The sequence below is a fragment of the Silurus meridionalis genome, chromosome 13, assembly GCF_014805685.1.
Source record: "Silurus meridionalis isolate SWU-2019-XX chromosome 13, ASM1480568v1, whole genome shotgun sequence".
Taxonomy (NCBI): Eukaryota; Metazoa; Chordata; class Actinopteri; order Siluriformes; family Siluridae; genus Silurus; species Silurus meridionalis.
This window is the reverse complement of record NC_060896.1, coordinates 1,226,389-1,247,486: the sequence shown is the minus strand read 5'-3', so window position 1 is coordinate 1,247,486 and position 21,098 is coordinate 1,226,389. Positions and strand designations below refer to the sequence as shown.

General features: G+C 41.1%; 1 protein-coding gene across 1 annotated transcript in view; it reads right to left on the bottom strand.

The window, feature by feature from the left end:
- The window catches only part of LOC124395624, a 91,860-nt gene that overhangs the window by 5,308 nt on the left and 65,454 nt on the right, over positions 1 to 21,098 (bottom strand). Inside the window, 13 exon segments of the mRNA XM_046864304.1 lie at positions 135 to 308; positions 597 to 770; positions 3,499 to 3,729; positions 4,264 to 4,446; positions 4,528 to 4,698; positions 6,902 to 7,072; positions 11,975 to 12,145; positions 12,911 to 13,081; positions 13,565 to 13,735; positions 18,284 to 18,457; positions 18,726 to 18,896; positions 20,571 to 20,744; positions 21,033 to 21,098. The exon segment at positions 21,033 to 21,098 is cut by the window's right edge and continues 120 nt beyond it. Coding sequence (XP_046720260.1) covers positions 135 to 308; positions 597 to 770; positions 3,499 to 3,729; positions 4,264 to 4,446; positions 4,528 to 4,698; positions 6,902 to 7,072; positions 11,975 to 12,145; positions 12,911 to 13,081; positions 13,565 to 13,735; positions 18,284 to 18,457; positions 18,726 to 18,896; positions 20,571 to 20,744; positions 21,033 to 21,098 — 2,202 coding nt within the window.

The following is a 21,098-nucleotide window of genomic DNA, read 5'->3' as shown; positions in this document are numbered from 1 at the left end:
TTTATCTCTCTGACAGTCCTGAAAAACATCTCTGTCCTCACCACAGTCATTTACTTCATAAAACTGTGCCATCACATATATTTCTGTTTTACCAGAGGGACTGGAGTGAACATGAAGTGTGTATTAGACGTTACCTCACAGTCTCCAGTTTACAGTGTTTCCTCATCAGTTCTGCAGAGAGCAGCTTCACTCCTGAATCCTCAATCCTGTTCTTACTCAGATTCAGCTCCCTCAGGGTGGAGGATTCTGATCTGAGAGCCTCGAGCAGAGCTGAACATCCTTTCACTGTCATATTACACTCACTGAGCCTGAAAGCACAATACATTACAGTTACCTGTGGAATTATGGGTAGAAAAGATCACATGAATATCCCAGTGTCTGTGTTTCCAATACAGTATGAAGTAGAAGAGCTTTGGGTAGTTAAAGGGGAACAATTGTGTAGATGCAGCCTGATCTCCTCCAACTCCAAATTACTACTGAAAATGCTACAGAAACTGGAGACAAGTTTAATAAGCAGAAGATAAAACTATTAGCATGAACATCTTTATTATTTCCTTTCATTTCAACACACAGATTATTCAAATGCTCTTTCTTACTGAAGTTTCTCAGGTCTGCAGTGTGGATCCTTCAGTAAAGCAGAGAGATGCTCTACTCCTGAGTCTCCTTCTATTTTCCCACTCAGATCCAGATCCGTCTGCAGTATCGGGTTTATACCCAGAACTTCCCTCAGATGAAGGTAAGATTTCTGTGCATCAGGACTTTTCAGCAGCCTGTAGAGAGAACAGAGGAACATTAACACTATTAGAGTTCATAAGTAGATTCCAGACATGATAAAGATGTGTTTAATATAAGCTTATTTTATATTTATATTTTATATTTATATTTAAGAAGTACTCACAAGCTAAACATTGGAGCACATCTTTTTTCCCCACATTGAAGCTTTTTTTTTATTTTTGCACTCAACAGTATAAGAAGGTTTAAAGATAATTTTATAGCACATTATTTATTAAAAATATTATCAGTACATCGTCATGGCCAAAAATATCAGCTCTCTTATATCATCTCTTAGAAAATTGTTGCAGTTGCAAATGTTTTGGTACTTAAATGCTTATTTTAATTACTTATTTTATTAACACAGAAAACAGAGAAGAAAAGTCAAATCTGATAAAATTCCACACAGAACCCAAATTATACACTGGGCAAAATTATTGGCACCCTTAACTTAATATTTGGTAGCACCCCCTTTGGAAAACAAATTACTAAAATTATTTGCTTCCTGTAAGCATGGATTTTCTTGGAGTTTCTTACACGTCTCTACTGGAATTTTGGACCACTTTTCTTTTGCAAACTGCTGCAGATCATTCAGATTTGAAGGATAACTTCTCCCAACTGCTGTTTTTGAGATCTTTCCACAGGTGTTCAAATCTGGGCTCATTGCTGGTCATTTCAGAAATCTCCAGCACTTTGTTTCTAACCATTTCTGAGAGCATATTGAAGTGTGTTTAGTGTCATTTTCCTGCTGGAAGACTCATGACCTCTGGTGGAGACGCAGCTTTCTGACACTGGTCACTATGTTGCCCCACAAAATTCTTTGTTAATCAACAGATTTCATGATACCGTTCACACAGTCAAGGCATCCAGTGCCAGAAGCAGCAAAGCAAAAACAAAAACCCCCAAACATCTTTGAACCTCCACTTTTTGGTAGTAGAGGCTTGACTGTAGGGGCTGTGTTCTCTTCTTTAAATGACTCATTTCTTTTTCTGTAAACAGTGTCATGATGTCCTTTACCAAAAATCTCTACTTTTGTCTCATCTGTCCACAGTATGTTCTCCCAGAAGGATTGTGGTTTTGTCGCATAAGTTTTGGAAAACTCCAGTCTTGCGTTTTTATGCCTTTGTGTCAGCAGTGGTGTCCTCCTGGGTCTCCCTGGGTCTACCATATTGTCCCTTTTCACTTACATTTACATTTGCGGCACTTTGCCCGTGTCCAGAGCGACGTACAAAAGTGCTTAGAGTCTCTAGTAATGAATAAATCTACACTGGTACACAAGATTACAAACTTAATATAAATATAACCCTTGAATTCTACAAACTTGGAAAGTGTTAATTTAAGTGTTTCAGGAAGATGAAGGTCTTCAGTCGTCTCTTGAAGATAGTCAGGGACTCTGCTGTACAGACATCTAGGGGAAGTTCATTCCACCACCTCAGTGCCAGAACAGAGAAGAGCCTTGAAGTGTACTTACCTCTCATTCTGAGAGAAGGTGGTACCAGTCGAGCAGTGCTGGAGGATCTCAGACAGCGTGGTGCAGTGCGAGATGTGATGAGGTCACTGAGGTAAGATGGTGCTGGTCCATTTTTGACCTTGTAGGCAAGCATCAGTGTTTTGAATCTGATACGTGCAGCTACTGGAAGCCAGTGAAGGGAGTGCAGCAGTGGGGTGGTGTGGGAGAACTTGGGCAGATTGAACACAAGTCATGCAGCTGCGTTTTGGATCATTTGCAGTGGACGAATAGCGTTCAGGGGAAGACCTGCCAGCAGAGAGCTGCAGTAGTCCAGTCTCTAAATCACAAAAAGATTAAACAAGCACCTGGGTAGCCTGTGTGGACAGAAATGGTCAAATCCTTCGGAAGTTGTAGAGAAGAAATCGACAGGAGAGAGCCACATTAGCGACATGTAGAAAGCCATCATTCAGATGGTGACGGAGAGTGTGAGCCGACACTGTTGTACCCCGTGTCTGCAGATCAGCTTGAATTTGTTTGGAAGTTAATCAGTTTTTTTATCCACCATCCGAACAATCCTTTTTTGTAATTGTTCAATAATGCTGATGCTCCTCCGTCCACATCCAGGGAGGTTCAGTACAGTGCCATGGGCTGTAAACCTCTTGATGATATTGTGCACAGTAGACACAGGAACATTAAGATCTCTGGAGATGAAGAGATGGAGACACTTGTTTCTTTTCTCAATGCTCAGTGTGACACACAACACAAAGGCTGAGTGAACTTTTCTCCATTTTAACTGGTTGTAAGTGTGATTACTGTATTGCCCACACCTGTTACTCACCCCAGGTGTGTCTAAATACTAATTACAGGAACACCACATGCTTTAAAAGCAATTATTTCTTACAATTTTACAAGGTGACAATAATTTTGTCCAGTTCTGTGTGAAATATTATCAAGTTTAACTTTTCTTTTGTTTTTTTGTGTTGTTGCAGTGCAAACAAAAACAATAAACATGTGAATAACAAAACATTTGCAACTGGAACAATTTTCTGAGAGAATCGCAAAGGTGCCAATTTTTAGCCATGACTGTATGTGATGTTTATATTTTAGAATAAAACATAAAATGTCTTAACAAACAAATGTTCAGTTCAGCTGTTAAACTCTGTGTGCAAGTAAAGGACCAGAATCCAGAACATGGGCAAAAGCAACATTTCTACTGAGATGTTCTTCAGTGTTCACTAATTGATCAGTGGATTCACTACAGCTGCATTATCATTTACCTGAGGGTACCCTGAGGGGAAGCATCTTCCATACTGCATCCTACATTACTGTCCACACTGCTTCCACTCTGTTGTGTTTGTTTTAATCCTTCTCTTTGTTCTTTCTGCACTGTAAAGGATTTAGGTTTTGAAGTTGTCTGTTCATCAGATTTAATACCAGTGATTCCAGACACCAGACTCCAGACAGCAGCACCAGCTCCTGTAAATGTTTGTGTCCATGACTTATGATATCTGTAAGAACAGAAGAGTAAAAACATGAGAATGAATTTATTTACAGAAAAACAGAATGTAGTCGTTTCAGACTTGTGAACTTTAAAACACTTCCAAACCTGTGGTTTGCTTTTATTCAGCTTTTCTATCATTTACACTGAGGAAGTGCTGATCACTGGTTTATCAGCTTTATTAAAGTTCATCTGATACTGATTCAGACTGAGTTCCCAAAAACATCACAACACAACGATTGTTATTAAATGTAGCGTGAACTTCACACTGAACTCTCACTGAACCCTGAGAATCATCTCAACTTTGGGAAACTCAGCCTCTACAGCAATCATCAGTATAGAGACGGCCCTGATTCACTTCTTATATTTATATACTTATAAAACTTGATGTATTTATGAAGAAATATATACTGGTAAAGATTTTAAAGCCCAATTTTAGATTTTGAACAAAAATACAGCTTAGAATCATGATTGTATGCTAAGCTTTATACAAAATCCCACTCGTAAAATAAAAATAAAAAAAACATGTGTTAAGTGAACTTACTGTATCTTTGCTCCTGAACTCTGTAGTTTTCCTCCTGAACTCTGTAGAATCTCCTGGAGTTCCTGTAGAACTGAATCTTTTAGTTCATTCTCGCTCAGATCCAGTTCTTTCAGATGTGAGGAGTTCAATCTCAGAGCTTCAGTCAGAGCAGCTCCTCCTTCAGTTATACTGCACTTCACCAACCTGCACACAGTTTAGTTTAGTGTTATTGTGGGCCAAGAAAAATAAGATCTTAGTTCAATGTTTCATCACTGAGTTTCTCACCGCAGTGTCTCCAGTTTACACTCGTGTTTCTTCAGTAGATCACAGAGTTTCTTCACTCCTGAGTCTCCCAGTTTACATTCACTCAGATCCAGATATCTGATGTGTGATGGATTTGTACAGAGAGCTGAAGCCACATCAGCACAGGATTCATCACTTATACTGTTCCATAATCTGCAGAAAAGAAAACAGTGTTTAATCCAGAGGTTTTTATCTTCAGAGACCAAAAGAACCACATCAAAAGAACCATAAGTAATTCAGTAATTTACAGTATTTGAATAGGTTTTTTATTTATTTTAAATTGCATTTATATTTTGTTCATAATGTAATATTTAAGTATTAAACCAAATCTGTTTTGGTAAATAATTCTTAATTCTCTAAAATTCTCTAAAATTCCATTTTCCAAATTCCAACCACGTAAAAAACTAGGAACTATTGCAGCAAAGTTTTACCAGCACATCAACTTTTTTATTTTTTATTTTACACAAACACCCAGGATTCACACAAAGCCATCGCTCGACCCCACCTAGGACAATCAGTTCACCTCTGCGTGCTGCTACTCCCAGCATACAGGCCTCTGATGAAGTGCTCCAGACCAGTACAAAGAACTAACGAAGAGTCTGGCCAGAAGGAGCCACGTCAACCCTACAGGACTGTTTTGAGTGCACGGACAGGAACATGTTCAGGGGGGCTGCCACCTATGGCCAGCTCATTTGTCTGGACGAATACTGATTCTGTGACTGGGTACATAGAGAAGTGCATTAAGAATAACCATGCTGCCTTCAAGTTGAGGGTAGAAGGACCTCTCAGGTCAGCAAGGGCTCAGCTTTTCAAAACAATCCGAAAAGCAAAACACCAGTATGCACAGAAAATTAACAGTCACTTTTGTGATACTAAGGAACCCAGGCGCATGTGGCAGAGCATTCAGGCCCTAACTGACTACAAATTCACATCACATGCCAACAACAGTGACCTCATCTCCCTGATATGTTAAACGACTTCGTCGCATGATTTGAAGCTCTGAACAACATACGAGCATGCAAGTCCATGCCTACCCCTGAGGAGCAGGTGCTCTGCTTGGCTACAGCTGACGTGAGGAAGACACTATGGATACTCAATGCATGGAAAGCTGCAAGCCCGGAAAACATACCAGGGAGAGTGCTCAGGGACTGTGCTTACCAGCTGGCAGGTGTCCTGACAGACATCTTTAACATCTACCTGAGGGAGGCTGTGGTCCCTGCAAACTTTAAAAGGACCACAATCATCCTGGTGCTGAAGCAGTCAAGAGTGAGGTGTCTCAATGATTACCGTCCAGTAGCATTGACCCCATCATGATAAAGTGCTTTGAGAGTTAAGTCAAGAGGCACATTTACTCTGCTCTGCCCACCTCATTGGACCCACTCCAATTTCTATACTGTTTTGCCGATGACACTAGCACTAGATTACCCAGCACAAAGGACACAAATGTCAGAATACTGTTTGTTGACTTCAGCTCAATATTCAATACAATCATCCCTCAGCAACTTGTGGGGAAACTTTCTCTACTGGGATTTAACACTCTGTGTGCTCAGCTCACTGCTGTTCACGCTGCTCACCCACGACTGCACAGCAATGTCAATCCAATCTTATCAAGCTTGCTGACGACACGGCAGTAGTGGGCCTCATCAGCAACGATGATGAAACACCATATAGAGAGGAGGTGGAATAAGTGGTGAACTTGTGTAACAACAACCTGTCTCTTGATGTCGACAAAACAAAGGAGATCATGGTCGACTTCAGTAAAGGGTTGGGTGTCCACCCTCCCCTGCTCACCAGTGGCTCAGTAGTTTCTTGGTGTACACATCTCTGATGACCTCACCTGGACTACCAACTCCAACTCTACTATGAAAAAGGCCCAACAATGTCTTCACTTCCTGAGGAGGTTGAAGAGATCCAGCCTCCCACCACCCATACTTACCACCTTTTACTGTGGAGAGAGTCCTGGCCAGCTGCATCACTGAGTGGTTTGGAAACTGCAAAACCTCATAATGACTCTACAGTGCATAGCGAGGGCAGCTGAGAGGATAACAGGGGTCTTCCTCCCCTCTAGTCAGGACAACTTTAATAACCAATCGCACACTTTTTTTGAGAATACAGTGTCCAACAAATCACTTTTTTGTCACTGAGGAAAATGCCAGAGTTGTTTGATGCTTGTGCTCACTGTCTGAATTCTGAATTTGCATTTAAGATTTCTCTCATTATTATAGAAGACATTTGAACTTGCTGTAAAAAGTAAATGTAGTTTATATTCATAGTTAATAAGCAGAACTGCTAAGAGTTTTATTCTGTTCCTGCTTTTTATTATAAAACTGTTTCATCACATCACTGAGTTACTCACTCCAGTCTCTCCAGTTTACACTCGTGTTTCTTCAGTAGATCACAGAGTTCCTTCACTCCTGAGTCTCCCAGTTTACACAGACTCAGATCCAGATATCTGATGTGTGATGGATTTGTACAGAGAGCTGAAGCCACATCAGAACAGGATTCATCACTTATACTGTTCTGTAATCTGTAGAAAAGGTGTTTAATCCAACATTAGAGAAAGAAAGGATGCAAAATAAATGAAGTAAAAACATGAACACATTTCTAAACCTCCACTTTCTGTTCTTCAGAAAAAATAATAAAAGATATAAAATATAATTAATCATTATTCATTTTGATGAAGTTTAGCATCAACCAGAAGTGCAAATAAAAGCAATTGTGCAAATTAACATTTGCAGACAAATATGTAAGTACATGTACAGCAAGTACATATGTGTATATGTGTGTGTGAGTGTATATACAGTGGAACCCACTTATCTCGACCTCGGTTAACTGGCCAACGATATTAAGTTGACATTTTTAAAGTGGGACCGCCAAATTCCCACTTTGTCTTAGCATTTTTTATCGGTTATGTCGATTCCCTTATGTTGCCGAACCCTAATATCTCGAGCACAAGGGGGGCAAATTTGCCACTTAACGTCGGTTATGTCAGGAATCTCCCTGCCACGCCCCCTTCGGTGGTGGCATTCCCCGAAGCACCCTGCTTCTTCTTGTCGCAGTCATGCTGATCACACACACCAGACTCTCATTAACTCACTCATCCCATCTCCTATTTCAGCCCCTCACCTCCACACACTCGTGGTCCGTTATTGTTTGTGCATGATCGTATGTGTTGGTTCATGTCGGTCTGTGTAATCGCGTATACGTATCCCGCTACATACCCTTCTTCTCGGACTCCGCATTCTCTCAACGGCCCCCCGGATCACCCCGATCCTGCTGTTTTCCATGTTCACGCTGTCTGCACCACGTTTATCCGTTGCTGCCCAGCGCTGCGCTTTCCATAGCGCGGATCCGTGGATTCTTTACATGAACTGTCTCTGCTTTCATAGAACTTCGTGGACCGTGCTCCCGGAGCGCACCACTGGATATTACTGCTTCACTACAAGTATTGGTGTATTATCTCCTGAGTATTCTCAATAAACTTTGTTTGCGTTTACTTCGGCTTCCGCCTCCTTATCCACATTACAGGTTTTCTCGATCCGCATGACCAATCAATCAAATCGCGGAACGCTGTTGTGTAAAAAAACCTCAAAAAACACGTGCATGCACATTCTCATTTAATAACGCACATCATGTACATAAAGACATTTCAAGCACGTTAATATATTGCCGCCATTTTGGTTTTCGTTTATCTCGATCATCGTTTATCTCCACGCTTTTTGGCGTCCCCTGGGCCCTCAACATAACCGGGTTCCACTGTATATATATATATATATATATATATATATATATATATATATATATATATATATATATATATACAGTGAGGAAAATAAGTATTTGAACACGCTGCTATTTTGCAAGTTCTCCCACTTAGAAATGATGGAGGGGTCTGAAATTGTCATCGTAGGTGCATGTCCACTGTGAGAGACATAATCTAAAAAAAAATCCAGAAATCACAATGTATGATTTTTAACTATTTATTTGTATGATACAGCTGCAAATAAGTATTTGAACCCCTGAGAAAGTCAATGTTAATATTTGGTACAGGAGCCTTTGTTTGCAATTTCAGAGGTCAAACGTTTCCTGTAGTTTTTTACCAGGTTTGCACACACTGCAGGAGGGATTTTGGCCCACCTCCACACAGATCTTCTCTAGATCAGTCAGGTTTCTGGCCTGTCGCTGAGAAACACGGAGTTTGAGCTCCTCCAAAGATTCTCTATTGGGTTTAGGTCTGAGACTGGCTAGGCCATGCCAGAACCTTGATATGCTTCTTACAGAGCCACTCCTTGGTTATCCTGGCTGTGTGCTTCGGGTCATTGTCATGTTGGAAGACCCAGCCTCGACCCATCTTCAATGCTCTAACTGAGGGAAGGAGGTTGTTCCCGAAAATCTCGCAATACATGGCCCCGGTCATCCTCTCCTTAATACAGTGCAGTCGCCCTGTCCCATGTGCAGAAATACACCCCCAAAGCATGATGCTACCACCTCCATGCTTCACAGTAGGGATGGTGTTCTTGGGATGGTACTCATCATTCTTCTTCCTCCAAACACGTTTAGTGGAATTATGACCCAAAAGTTCTAATTTGGTCTCATCTGACCACATGACTTTCTCCCATGACTCCTCTGGATCATCCAAATGGTCATTGGCAAACTTAAGATGTGCCTGGACATGAGCTGGTTTAAGCAGGGGAACCTTCCGTGCCATGCATGATTTCAAACCATGACGTCTTAGTGTATTACCAACAGTAACCTTGGAAACAGAGGTCCCAGCTCTTTTCAAGTCATTGACCAGCTCCTCCCTTGTAGTTCTGGGCTGATTTCTCACCTTCCTTAGGATCATTGAGACCCCACGAGGTGAGATCTTGCATGGAGCCCCAGTCCGAGGGAGATTGACAGTCATGTTTAGCTTCTTCCATTTTCTAATGATTGCTCCAACAGTGGACCTTTTTTCACCAAGCTGCTTGGCAATTTCCCCGTAGCCCTTTCCAGCCTTGTGGAGGTGTACAATTTTGTCTCTAGTGTCTTTGGACAGCTCTTTGGTCTTGGCCATGTTAGTAGTTGGATTCTTACTGATTGTATGGGGTGGACAGGTGTCTTTATGCAGCTAACGACCTCAAACAGGTGCATCTAATTTAGGATAATAAATGTAGTGGAGGTGGACATTTTAAAGGCAGACTAACAGGTCTTTGAGGGTCAGAATTCAAGCTGATAGACAGGTGTTCAAATACTTATTTGCAGCTGTATCATACAAATAAATAGTTTAAAAATCATATATTGTGATTTCTGGATTTTTTTTTCAGATTATGTCTACACAGTGGACATGCACCTACGATGACAATTTCAGACCCTCCATGATTTCTAAGTGGGAGAACTTGCAAAATAGCAGGGTGTTCAAATACTTATTTTCCTCAATGTATATTGTATGTATGTATGTATGTATGTATGTATGTATGTATGTAAACATATGTAACGTGAATAAATATAAAGACTTTATCAGTGAAGAGATGTGTGGACACTTGAAAAGCACAAGTAAACTGTTATGGCAGTGAAATGATGTGCAGACATTGCTGTAAAGGTACAACAAGTAGAAGGTTATAAGGTATTAAGAATAAACAAGACCACTAAATATATATGCAACCTGCTGGTTCTGGTGTCTATGTTCCTTTATCTCCTTCTTGATGGAAGGAGGCTAAACAGTGTGAATCGGATGTGAAGAGTCCTTGAAGATGTTGTGAGCTCTGCACAGACATATGCTGTGGTGAAAGTGTTCAATGGCAGGTAGTTAGGTGCCAGTGATGCGTTGGGTGATTTTAACCAGCGGAGCCTCTGTACCATACAGTGATTGAGTTGGTCAGGATGCTCTTGATGATGCAGTGGTAAAAACTAAAAAAATCCTTGGGGAGAGATGAGCTTTCTTAAGACTTCTCAAGAAGTACAGGAGTTGTTGTGCCTTCCTAAACAGAGCTGAAGTGTTCTAGTGAAAGTACAGTGGCACTGCTGAGGTGGTGTGGAAGCCCAGGTTTCTTTGACAGTGGCCTTCAGCTCATCTGCATTTTTTGGTCTCTTGTTTCTCATTTTTCTCTTGACAATACTCCAGAGATTCTCTATGTGGTTCAGGTCTGGTGAGTTTGCTCCAGTCAAGCACACCAACACCATGGTCATTTAACCAACTTTTGGTGCTTTTGGCAGTGTGGGCAGGTGCCAAATCCTGCTGGAAAATAAAATCAGCATCTCCATAAAAGCTGGTCAGCAGAAGGAAGCATGAAGTGCTCTAAAACTTCATGGTAAATAGGTGCAGTGACTTTGGTTTTCAACAATCACAGTGGACCAACACCAGCATTGAACCCCAAATCATCACAGAATGAAAACTGAACACTGGACTTTAAACTTGGGCAATGAACTTCTCCACCCTTCCTCCAGACTCTAGGACCTTGGTTTCCAAATTAAATACAAAACTTGCTCTCATCTGAAAAGAGGACCTTGGATCACTGGGCAACAGTCCAGTTATTCTTCTCTTTAGCCCAGGTAAGACTCCTCTGATATCTGTGGCTCAGGGGTGGCTTAAAATAGGAGACCTGTAGCCAAATTCCTTGACACGTCTGTGTGTGGTGGCTCTCAGTGCCTTGACCCCAGTCTTAGTCCATTCCTTGTGAATTTCACCCAAATTCTTGAATTATTTTGCTTGACGAGTCTCTCAAGGCTGCGGTTCTCTCGGTTGCTTGTGCATCTTTTGCTTCCACATTTTTTCCTTCCGCACAAATTTATGTTAACAGGTGTTTTGAGTTGATTAGATGATTAGCATGTGACCATATTCTAATTTTTTGGGATGTGAATTGGTGGGTTTTTATTAAATGTGAGCCAAAATCATCACAATTAAAAGAACCAAAGACTTAAAGTAGTTTAGTCTGTGTTCACTGAAATTATTTAATACATGATTTTCACAATGTGAGTTATACTCCTGAAATGAATGAACTTTTCCACAATGTTATTATTGAGATGCACCTGTATGTATTTGTGTGTTCGTGATCACCAGTAGCATGAGTGTGATTGCCATTTGTGTTTAGTGTGGGTTTCTTCACTGTTTTTGGAGAGGAAGTTCTGGGGCGTGGTTTGTCTTTAATTTGTGTTTACTTTATAGGTGATTTAGATTTAGGAAAGAAGAATGTTTTGTTTGATTTTTTCGGTCTTTGATGTTTACACCGCTGTTTGAATGTTTATATTTTAATACATAATTTATTGCTTGGGCTCCTCGTTATATCCATCAGGACACTGTATACACACACGCACGCACGCATGCACACACACATCTTTACATCCACCACCTCCTGCCTTTAATCACACTGTGTAGCCCAACCCCTAGACTGGGTCTTAACATCTGGTTCCTGCTTTTTATTATAAAACTTCATCACATCACTGAGTTACTTACTGCAGTGTCTCCAGTTTACACTCGTGTTTCTTCAGTAGATCACAGAGTTTCTTCACTCCTGAGTCTCCCAGTTTACACTCACTCAGATCCAGATCTCTGATGTGTGATGGATTTGTACAGAGAGCTGAAGCCACATCAGCACAGGATTCATCACTTATACTGTTCTGTAATCTGCAGAAAAGGAAACAGTGTTTAATCCAACATTAGAGAAAGAAAGGACACAGAAATCAGTAAAAAAATAAAAAAGTGATACATTCTTGAAATTCTAAATTTCCTTTTATCAGGTGTCACTAAGGATTTGTTCATGCCGATCCCGATGGGATTAGACACACACAACTTACATCTAAGGTGGTCATAGCAGCTACCACAAAATATAGTAAGTTAATAAGTTCATAATCTAGTGATTGGAAAAGGTAAAAGTTAACAGAAGACAAAATGCAGCTTAAATATATTTGTGTGAGTCAAAGTGCAAGGTAAATATATACAAATAATAATATTTCAGACAATAATAGTTTCTTGCTGCACTCTAGTTTCTAAACTAAAGTTCCTTCTAAAACAAAATTTTAGTCTGTTAGTATTTGTGCAGATTTAATGTTACAGATGTTTGTAGCTGTTTACATCTGTTTACTACTGCTGAGTGAGTGAGTGAGTGAGAGAGTGAGTGAGTGAGAGAGTGTGTGTGTGGGTTTGTGTGTGTGTGTATGTGTGTGTGTGTGTGTGTGTGTGTGTGTGTGTGTGTGTGTGTGTGAAAACATCTGTAGAATTTCATTGTATTACAAGCAAAATTACAGGATTTTCTTCAATGTACAGTTTACTGCAGGACATCATGCAGTTTTACACTCTTTAAAATTTATCTTTCATTTATCTGTTCACACACTAACATTCATATTCTACATTATTACAGAACTTAATGTGTTTCATCACTGAGTTTCTCACCGCAGTGTCTCCAGTTTACACTCGTGTTTCTTCAGTAGATCACAGAGTTTCTTCACTCCTGAGTCTCCCAGTTTACACTCACTCAGATCCAGATCTCTGATGTGTGATGGATTTGTACAGAGAGCTGAAGCCACATCAGCACAGGATTCATCACTTATACTGTTCCATAATCTGCAGAAAAGGAAACAGTGTTTAATCCAACATTAGAGAAAGAAAGGATACAGAAATTAGTTAAAACATTTTAATGTGTGAAATTTTGATCAGATGTTATATAATGTACAATAAACAAATGCGTATGAGGTGACATGAGACCACACACACACACACACACACACACACACACACACACACACACACACACACACACACACACGATTTCCATTAAGTTTTTCTTGTTTGTTTGTTTATTGAGTTTAACGTCGTTGTAGCATCAGGGCTATATACATGACAGACAAGGGTCATCATCAAATGCATTACAATTAAGCTTTTCTTAACTTTCTTCTTTCTTACAATTACTATATTATTAATTATCTAATAATTATATTTATAATTACAAAAAATGTGTTAAACTAATACAGATATCAATATTAGTGTGGATCAGGAAAACCTGAATATAAAGATCTAAAATCCATGTTTCATCACTGAGTTACTCACTCCAGTTTCTCCAGTTTACACTCGTGTTTCTTCAGTAGATCACAGAGTTTCTTCACTCCTGAGTCTCCCAGTTTACACTCACTCAGATCCAGATCTCTGATGTGTGATGGATTTGTACAGAGAGCTGAAGCCACATCAGCACAGGATTCATCACTTATACTGTTCCATATTCTGTAGAGATAGAAAGGTAAGAAAGAGAGAGAAAGAAGGAGAAAGGAGAAGGGGAAAAGATAAGAGCTATAATATGAAGTAAATAATGAAGGAATGTACCCCTGTGTGCTGTAGCGTAAAATTATTATTATTATTAATTATTAATATTATTATTATAGAGCTTTAGCTCTATCTTGAATCTATTCTCTTGTTTTTTTAGATTAGATTAGACTAGATTCAACTTTATTGTCATTACACATGTACAAGTACAAGGCAACGAAATGCAGTTTGAGTCTAACCAGAGTGCAATTACAGCAAGTGCAGAATATACAGTGTTTACATGATTTACATAAATTAAATAGAATGGTAATATAGGACTATAAACAGTAATTTACAGATGTAAATGTACTATGAACAGAAATGTACAGAGGGATGTGAACGGCGAACATAATATATTGCTATTACTATAAACAGAAAACGGGTATATATATATATATATATATATATATATATATATATATATATATATATATATATATATATATATATATATATACACAATGGTAATTAGGTAATGGCGAGCAGCACTACAAAGAAGATCAGTGTGCAAATGAGCAAAGTTTTGTGTAAACAGTCCGTGCAATAACAAGGTGTGAGGTGAGAAATGAGCAAGTGTCCAAGTGAGCATAAGTTTTTGTGTAAACAGTCCGTGCAATAACAAAGTGTGAGGTGAGAAATGATCAGTGTCTTGGTGAGCATAAGTTTTTGTGTAGACAGTCCATTAGCAAAATAATGAAGTGTGAGGTGTGGGGGAAATGTGGCAGTGTATCAGCGAGGGGCAGAGTTCAGTAAAGAGACAGCTCTAGGAAAAAAGCTGTTCTTTAGTCGGCTGGTCCTGGTCCAGAGGCACCTGAAACGCCTGCCGGAGGGCAGAAGAGAGAACAGTCTATGGGCGGGATGAGAGGAGTCCTTAAGAATGCTGCGAGCTCGACGCAGACAGCGTTTCTTCTGGATGTCCTCCATGGCTAGGAGTGGAGTCACTGTGATGCGCTGGGCAGTTTTCACCACCCGCTGCAGTGCCTTACGCTGTGCAACAGAGCAGCTCCCATACCAGGATGCTTTCTATTGTGCAGCGATAGAAGTTCACCAGGATATCCGAGGAAAGCTGATTTTTCTTTATTGTCCTCAGGAAAAAGAGACGCTTCTTGACCAGGTCGGAGGTGTCGGTAGTCCAGGACAGGTCCGCCGAGAAGTGGATACCCAGAAACTTAAAACTGAAGACGTGCTCAAAAGCCATCCCATTGATGTGGGTGGGGTCGTGTGCCTCTTGACTCTATCCTGAAGTCCACAATGAGCTCCTTTGTCTTGGAGGTGTTAAGGAGCAGGTTATTGTTGTTGCACCATGTGGCTAGGTGCTGGATCTCCTCCCATGGGTGTCAGTGCTACAGGACAGTAGTCGTTCAGGCACATTGGGTTGGAGTGTTTTGGCACTGGCACAATGGAGGTTCATTTAAAGCAAGTGGAAACAGCTGCTTGGGCAATAAACAGGTTGAAGATGTCAGTAAAGACCCCAGCGAGCTGCTCAGCACATGCCCTGAGTACACGTCCAGGTATGTTGTCTGGTCCAGCAGCTTTGTGTGCGCTGATCCGGCTCAGTGCATTGCAAACATTGGAGGAGAGTGTGTTTGGAGAGGGATCAGCCAAGAGTTTGAGCTTTTTGGCAGTTTCTTTGTAGTCTCTCTCAAAGCGAGCATAAAAGTTAAGAAGAGGACATCAGTGGCAGCGGGGGTGGAGTGGGAGGATTTGTAATCACTGATGGCCAGAGGGTCAGAGTTGGAAAATAGCTCCTCTATCTTTTGCTTGTAGCATTGCTTGGCCTCTTTGATGCCCCCCTTCAGGTTAGCTCTGGATGTGCTGTAGGCCTGAGCGTCACCTGACCTGAAGGCAGGAGGCGCACCTCCTTGTTCATCCATGGCTTCTGATTTGGGTATGTGATGATCTGTTTTTGAGTAGTAACACTGTCTATGGTCGAACTGATGTAATCCGGTACAGAGGAGGTGTAGCAGTCGATGTCTGTGTGAGTGTCACTGGTGGCCTGAGAAGCAAATGTACTCCAGTCTGTGTGTAAAAACGTTCCTGAAGTGTGTAATCTGCCTCTGCGGGCAACACCTTGATGGTTCTCACTGATGGCTTCACCCGATTGATAAGGGGTGCATATTTGTGGGTGAGGAAAGAAGAAAGGTGATCCGACTGTCCCAGGTGGGGGAGGGGGGTCGCAACATAAGCTCCAGCCATGTTTGTGTATACATGGTCTAATGTTTTGTTCCCCCTGGTGTTACATGAAACATGCTGGTGAAATTTTGGGGGCACTGCCTTTAAGTTTAAGTGATTAAAATCTCCCACAACAATAAACGCAGCTTCCGGGTGAACAGTCTGTTGTTTACTGATGGCCGCATAAAGTTATTTTATAGCAAGCTTGTAATCAGCATTGGGGGGAATGTAAGCTGCTGTAATAATGGTGGAAGTGAACTCCTGCAGTAGATAAAACGGTCTACATTTAACCATGAGAAACTCCAGGTTAGCTGAACAATGACTCTCAACAATGACAGAGTTCGTGCACCAAGCTTTGTTAACATAAATGCACAATCCACCCCCTCTGGTCTTAGCCATCTAATGTCCTATCTGCCCGAAGTGTGTTTGGTCCCACTAGTTTAATAGCATTGTCCGGAATGCCGCTGTGTAGCAATGTTTCTGTAAAGATCATGACATTACAGTTCAGAAGTTTCATGCTGTGCATGGTGCTGAGTCGAATCTCCTCCATTTTCTTCACCAGTGACCGAACATTGGCGGGGAAGATGCTGGGTAAAGAGAGCCGGTGTGGTATTAGCTTTAGCTTAGCTCTCACTCCACCATGGTTCCCCTGAATGATCCAAAATAAAGCTGCACGACTTGTGTTCAATCTGCCCAAGTTCTCCCACACCACCCCACTGCTGTGCTCCCTTAACTCCAGTAGCTGCACGTATCAGATTCAAAACACTGATGCTTGCCTACAAGGCCAAAAATGGACCATTGCCATCTTACCTCAGAGACCTCCTCACATCTTAAACTGCACCACGCTGTCTGAGATCCTTCAGCACTGCTCGACTGGTACCACCTTCTCTCAGAATGAGAGGTAAGTACACTTCAAGGCTCTTCTCTGTTCTGGCACCGAGGTGGTGGAATAAAATTCCCTTAGATGTCCATACAGCGAAGTCCCTGACTATCTTCAAGCGATGATTGAAGACCTACCTCTTCCTGAAACACCTAAATTAGCACTTTCCAAGTTTGCTTTGTAGAACTCAAGAGTTATATTTATATTAATTTTGTAATCTGGCGTACCAATCTAGATTTATTCATTGCTAGAGACTCAAAGCACTTTTGTACATCGCTCTGGAAAAGGGCGTCTGCTAAATGCTGCAAATGTAATATAAATGTAAAACACTGATGACATGGTGTGTCTGTTGGCAGTGATCGGTGTGATGACAGAGTTAAGGATCCATTTGCGAGCTTTATTTGGAGAGTGAACAACAGCAAACAGTAACATCCCAGGATAAACAGAAGGGTAATCCAGAAACAGGCAATGATCAGGGCAGGCAGCAGACAATCATAAAACAAAGGTCAGTAGTCTGAGGTTGAACTCGCAAAGTCAAGGATATAGGTAGACATGACACTTAGCATGCGTGGCAAAGCGAATATGAAAACACCAAACACGGAACACCAAATAGCATAAACAAAACACAACTCGTTCGTGTGTTCCCTTTAAAGTCTTTCCATCAGAATGACTTTAAAGTGAACACACACACACACGTTGTGTATTAATATTAGGTGGGGGCTTTACACGTTGTGTATTATTATTAGGCGGGGGCTTCAGGGAACTGCAGGCCAATAGAACACAGTTTTAGTGGTCATGGCACACTAAATGGTCATGTTAGTGAAGAGTGGGAGGAACGACAGGGACCAGATACGCCACAGTGGGTGATAAAGTGGTGTTTTTTTACCATCCATTCTAGGCTGAATATTTACTTCACACTACATCCTGAGTGCTGTTCTTCTGATAATTATACTGTCCTACTTATAGATTATTATGCCTCTCACTGTTACACTGACACTGAAGACTCCTTCCATACTGTTCATGTTGAAGGATCACCACTTGATCTCAGGGAGTTTCTCTTCACTCCTTGCCCTCCACCATGTTCATTATGGATCTAAATCTATACAAAATCTGCTTTGTGTGATTTATCCTGCACTCCTGTAAAAGCTGCACTAAAAATGTCACAAACCCACATATTAGAGTGTTACAGTAAATGTGTTTTATTATATGTAGACTGATTGTTAGCTATAAAACCAGAGAAGGAGGTCAGGTTGTGAGTCTAAAACGAGGTGTTTATTAAATAAAGTGAACAGAAAGTGGAAATGTGAAATGTTACACTAATTGCTCTTACAGCAGCATGAAAATAGAGATCTGTATGTGTGTGTGTGTGTGTGTGTGTGTGTGTGTGTGTGTGTGTGTGTGTGTGTGTTGTTTCTTACGTAAGTTTCTGCAGTCTGTAATGTGGATCCTGCAGCAGAGCTGAGAGATTCTTCACGTTGATGTCTCCAGGTGTTGTCCTGCTCAGATCCAGTTCCCTGTGCAGTAGGGGGTCTTCACCTACAATCTTACTAAGAGATCTGAGGGCTTCTGCTGCATCAGCACTTTTCAACAAGCTGTAGAGAAAAATAATGCTGCATGTTAAAACTGTGTAATGAGAACAATAACCAATCAATAGCTACAAAATCTAGGAGTGTTTTTACTGTGTATCTTCATCTGACTGGATCTGTTCCAGAATCACTGCACACTCGTCCTCATTTATTCATCAAAGTTAAATATCTGCTTCTACTCGTACTGACTACAGAATCTTTGATCAGAAAATTCATTTCCTCTACAATATTTATTTATATTTCATCTCATTATTTTTCTTTCTAGAAGAATCACCTCAGTGTCTCCAGTTTGTGATTCTTCTGTATCTCTATGAGCTTCTTCACTCCTGATTCTCCAGGGTCGTTCCCTCTGAGATCCAGCTCTTTCAGGTGTGATGAGGGGTTTGATCTCAGAGCTTCAGCCAGAGCAGTGTATCCTTCCTCTGTTATACTGCAGTCTGAAAGTCTGGACAAAATCATTGGTGTAATGTTTAATGCTAAAAGCTACAAGATGTTTGATTGAAATGAAACTGAACTATTTGGATTATTGTGATGAGTGGAGATGTTCCAGGCTTGGAAACAGACACTATAAAGTCAGTAGTGAGAAATGGAGTACAAAAGGAAATGTAGTATTTTCTGGATTAGAACTGACATGTGGCCTAAATTGGAACTACAGTTGAACCCACTTATCTTATCTTGACCTCGGTTCACTCGCCAACCCTATTAAGTCGACGTTTTTGAAGTGGAACCGCCAAATGCTCGCTTTGTTTTAGCATTTTCTCATGGGTTATGTCGATTCTTTTATGTCGCTGAACCCTATTATCTCGAGCACAAGGGGGGCAAATTTGTCACTTATTTCCAATGATGAGTTTCAGGCACAGTGCCGTCCAGCCGCAGAAGAACTCGCGGAAGTGGTGGAAAAATCAAGCCTTACAGATGCTATGTTGGAAGAGGAGGCACAGGAGTGTAGGATACTTTTCAGAGCTGTGTCAGAGTAAAATGACTCGCCAATTTTGACACTGGTTAGCTTTTTGTAAAAACGAACTACACCCCGCACGTTTTTTGTGATTTTGTGAGCAATCTTGTGTTTGAAATGTTGAAGAATATAATAAAGGTTTGTATCGAGAATCGACGGTGGTTTGTATTGTATACGGGTAAATATCTGCTGTCAGTTGGTGCACATATGCCTTTTGTTGTTAGCAAACATGTATGTGTCAGGAATCCACCTGCCACGCCCCCTTCGGCGGCTGTCATTGCCTCCGCTTTCTCTAAAGCTCCGGGCTTCAATCATGCACACCTAGGGCTCGTTATTCACTCATCCCCAGCTCCAATATAAACCCCCCATTCACCCACACTCCCTGTCTGTTATTGTTTGTACGTGTTGGTATGTGATGGTGTTTAGTTTGTGTTTGCTCGCCTTTGTGTTGTTTTCACGTATTCCTCCGCTTTCCTTTCCACTCAGACTTCACACTCTCTCCACGGTCGCGCTTTCTCCCCAAAGAGCACCCCGGATTCACCCCTATCCGTCCGTGTGTTCGTCCCTGGACATTGTGGACCTCGCCCCTCCAGGGAGTACCACGGATATCTCACTTGGGATTATACAGGACTGCTGTGTGCGCGTGTTTGTGTGTTTTGCGTGCACTTCTCTGTATTTCATTGAACCACAGTGAACTGTGCCTCCGGCTTCCGCCTCCCTTCATTCCCCACGTAACAGAATATACATTTTTATAGCATGCCTTCATCAAACAAATCGCGGCAACGTTGTGTAAAAAAACCTAATGTGTTATCTATGACACAGCTCTTCAGCACCTCTACCGCTCGTACCTCGGAAAACTCGTACATTAATGCACTCGTAGGTCAAGATACCACTGCAATTCAATAAAAACTAATGTGTTATCTATGAAACAGCTCTTCAGCACCTCTACTGGTGAAGTCGAGTATTTCTCCTGTTACTCTTCTACATTTGATTGTTTCCTAAACTGAAGCCTGTGCTGGTGTCCTGTTTTTATCTCTCTGTCAGTCCTGAAAAACATCTCTGTCCTCACCACAGTCATTTACTTCATAAAACTGTGCCATCACATATATTTCTGTGTTTTACCAGAGGGACTGGAGTGAACATGAAGTGTGTATTAGACGTTACCTCACAGTCTCCAGTTTACAGTGTTTCCTCTTCAGTTCTGCAGAGAGCAGCTTCACTCCTGAATCCTGAATCCTGTTCTTACTCAGATTCAGCTCCCTCAGGGTGGAGGATTCTGATCTGAGAGCCTCGAGCAGAGCTGAACATCCTTTCACTGTCATATTACACTCACTGAGCCTGAAAGCACAATACATTACAGTTACCTGTGGAATTATGGGTAGAAAAGATCACATGAATATCCCAGTGTCTGTGTTTCCAATACAGTATGAAGTAGAAGAGCTTTGGGTAGTTAAAGGGAAACAATTGTGTAGATGCAGCCTGATCTCCTCCAACTCCAAATTACTACTGAAAATGCTACAGAAACTGGAGACAAGTTTAATAAGCAGAAGATAAAACTATTAGCATGAACATCTTTATTATTTCCTTTCATTTCAACACACAGATTATTCAAATGCTCTTTCTTACTGAAGTTTCTCAGGTCTGCAGTGTGGATCCTTCAGTAGATCCTTCAGTAAAGCAGAGAGATGCTCT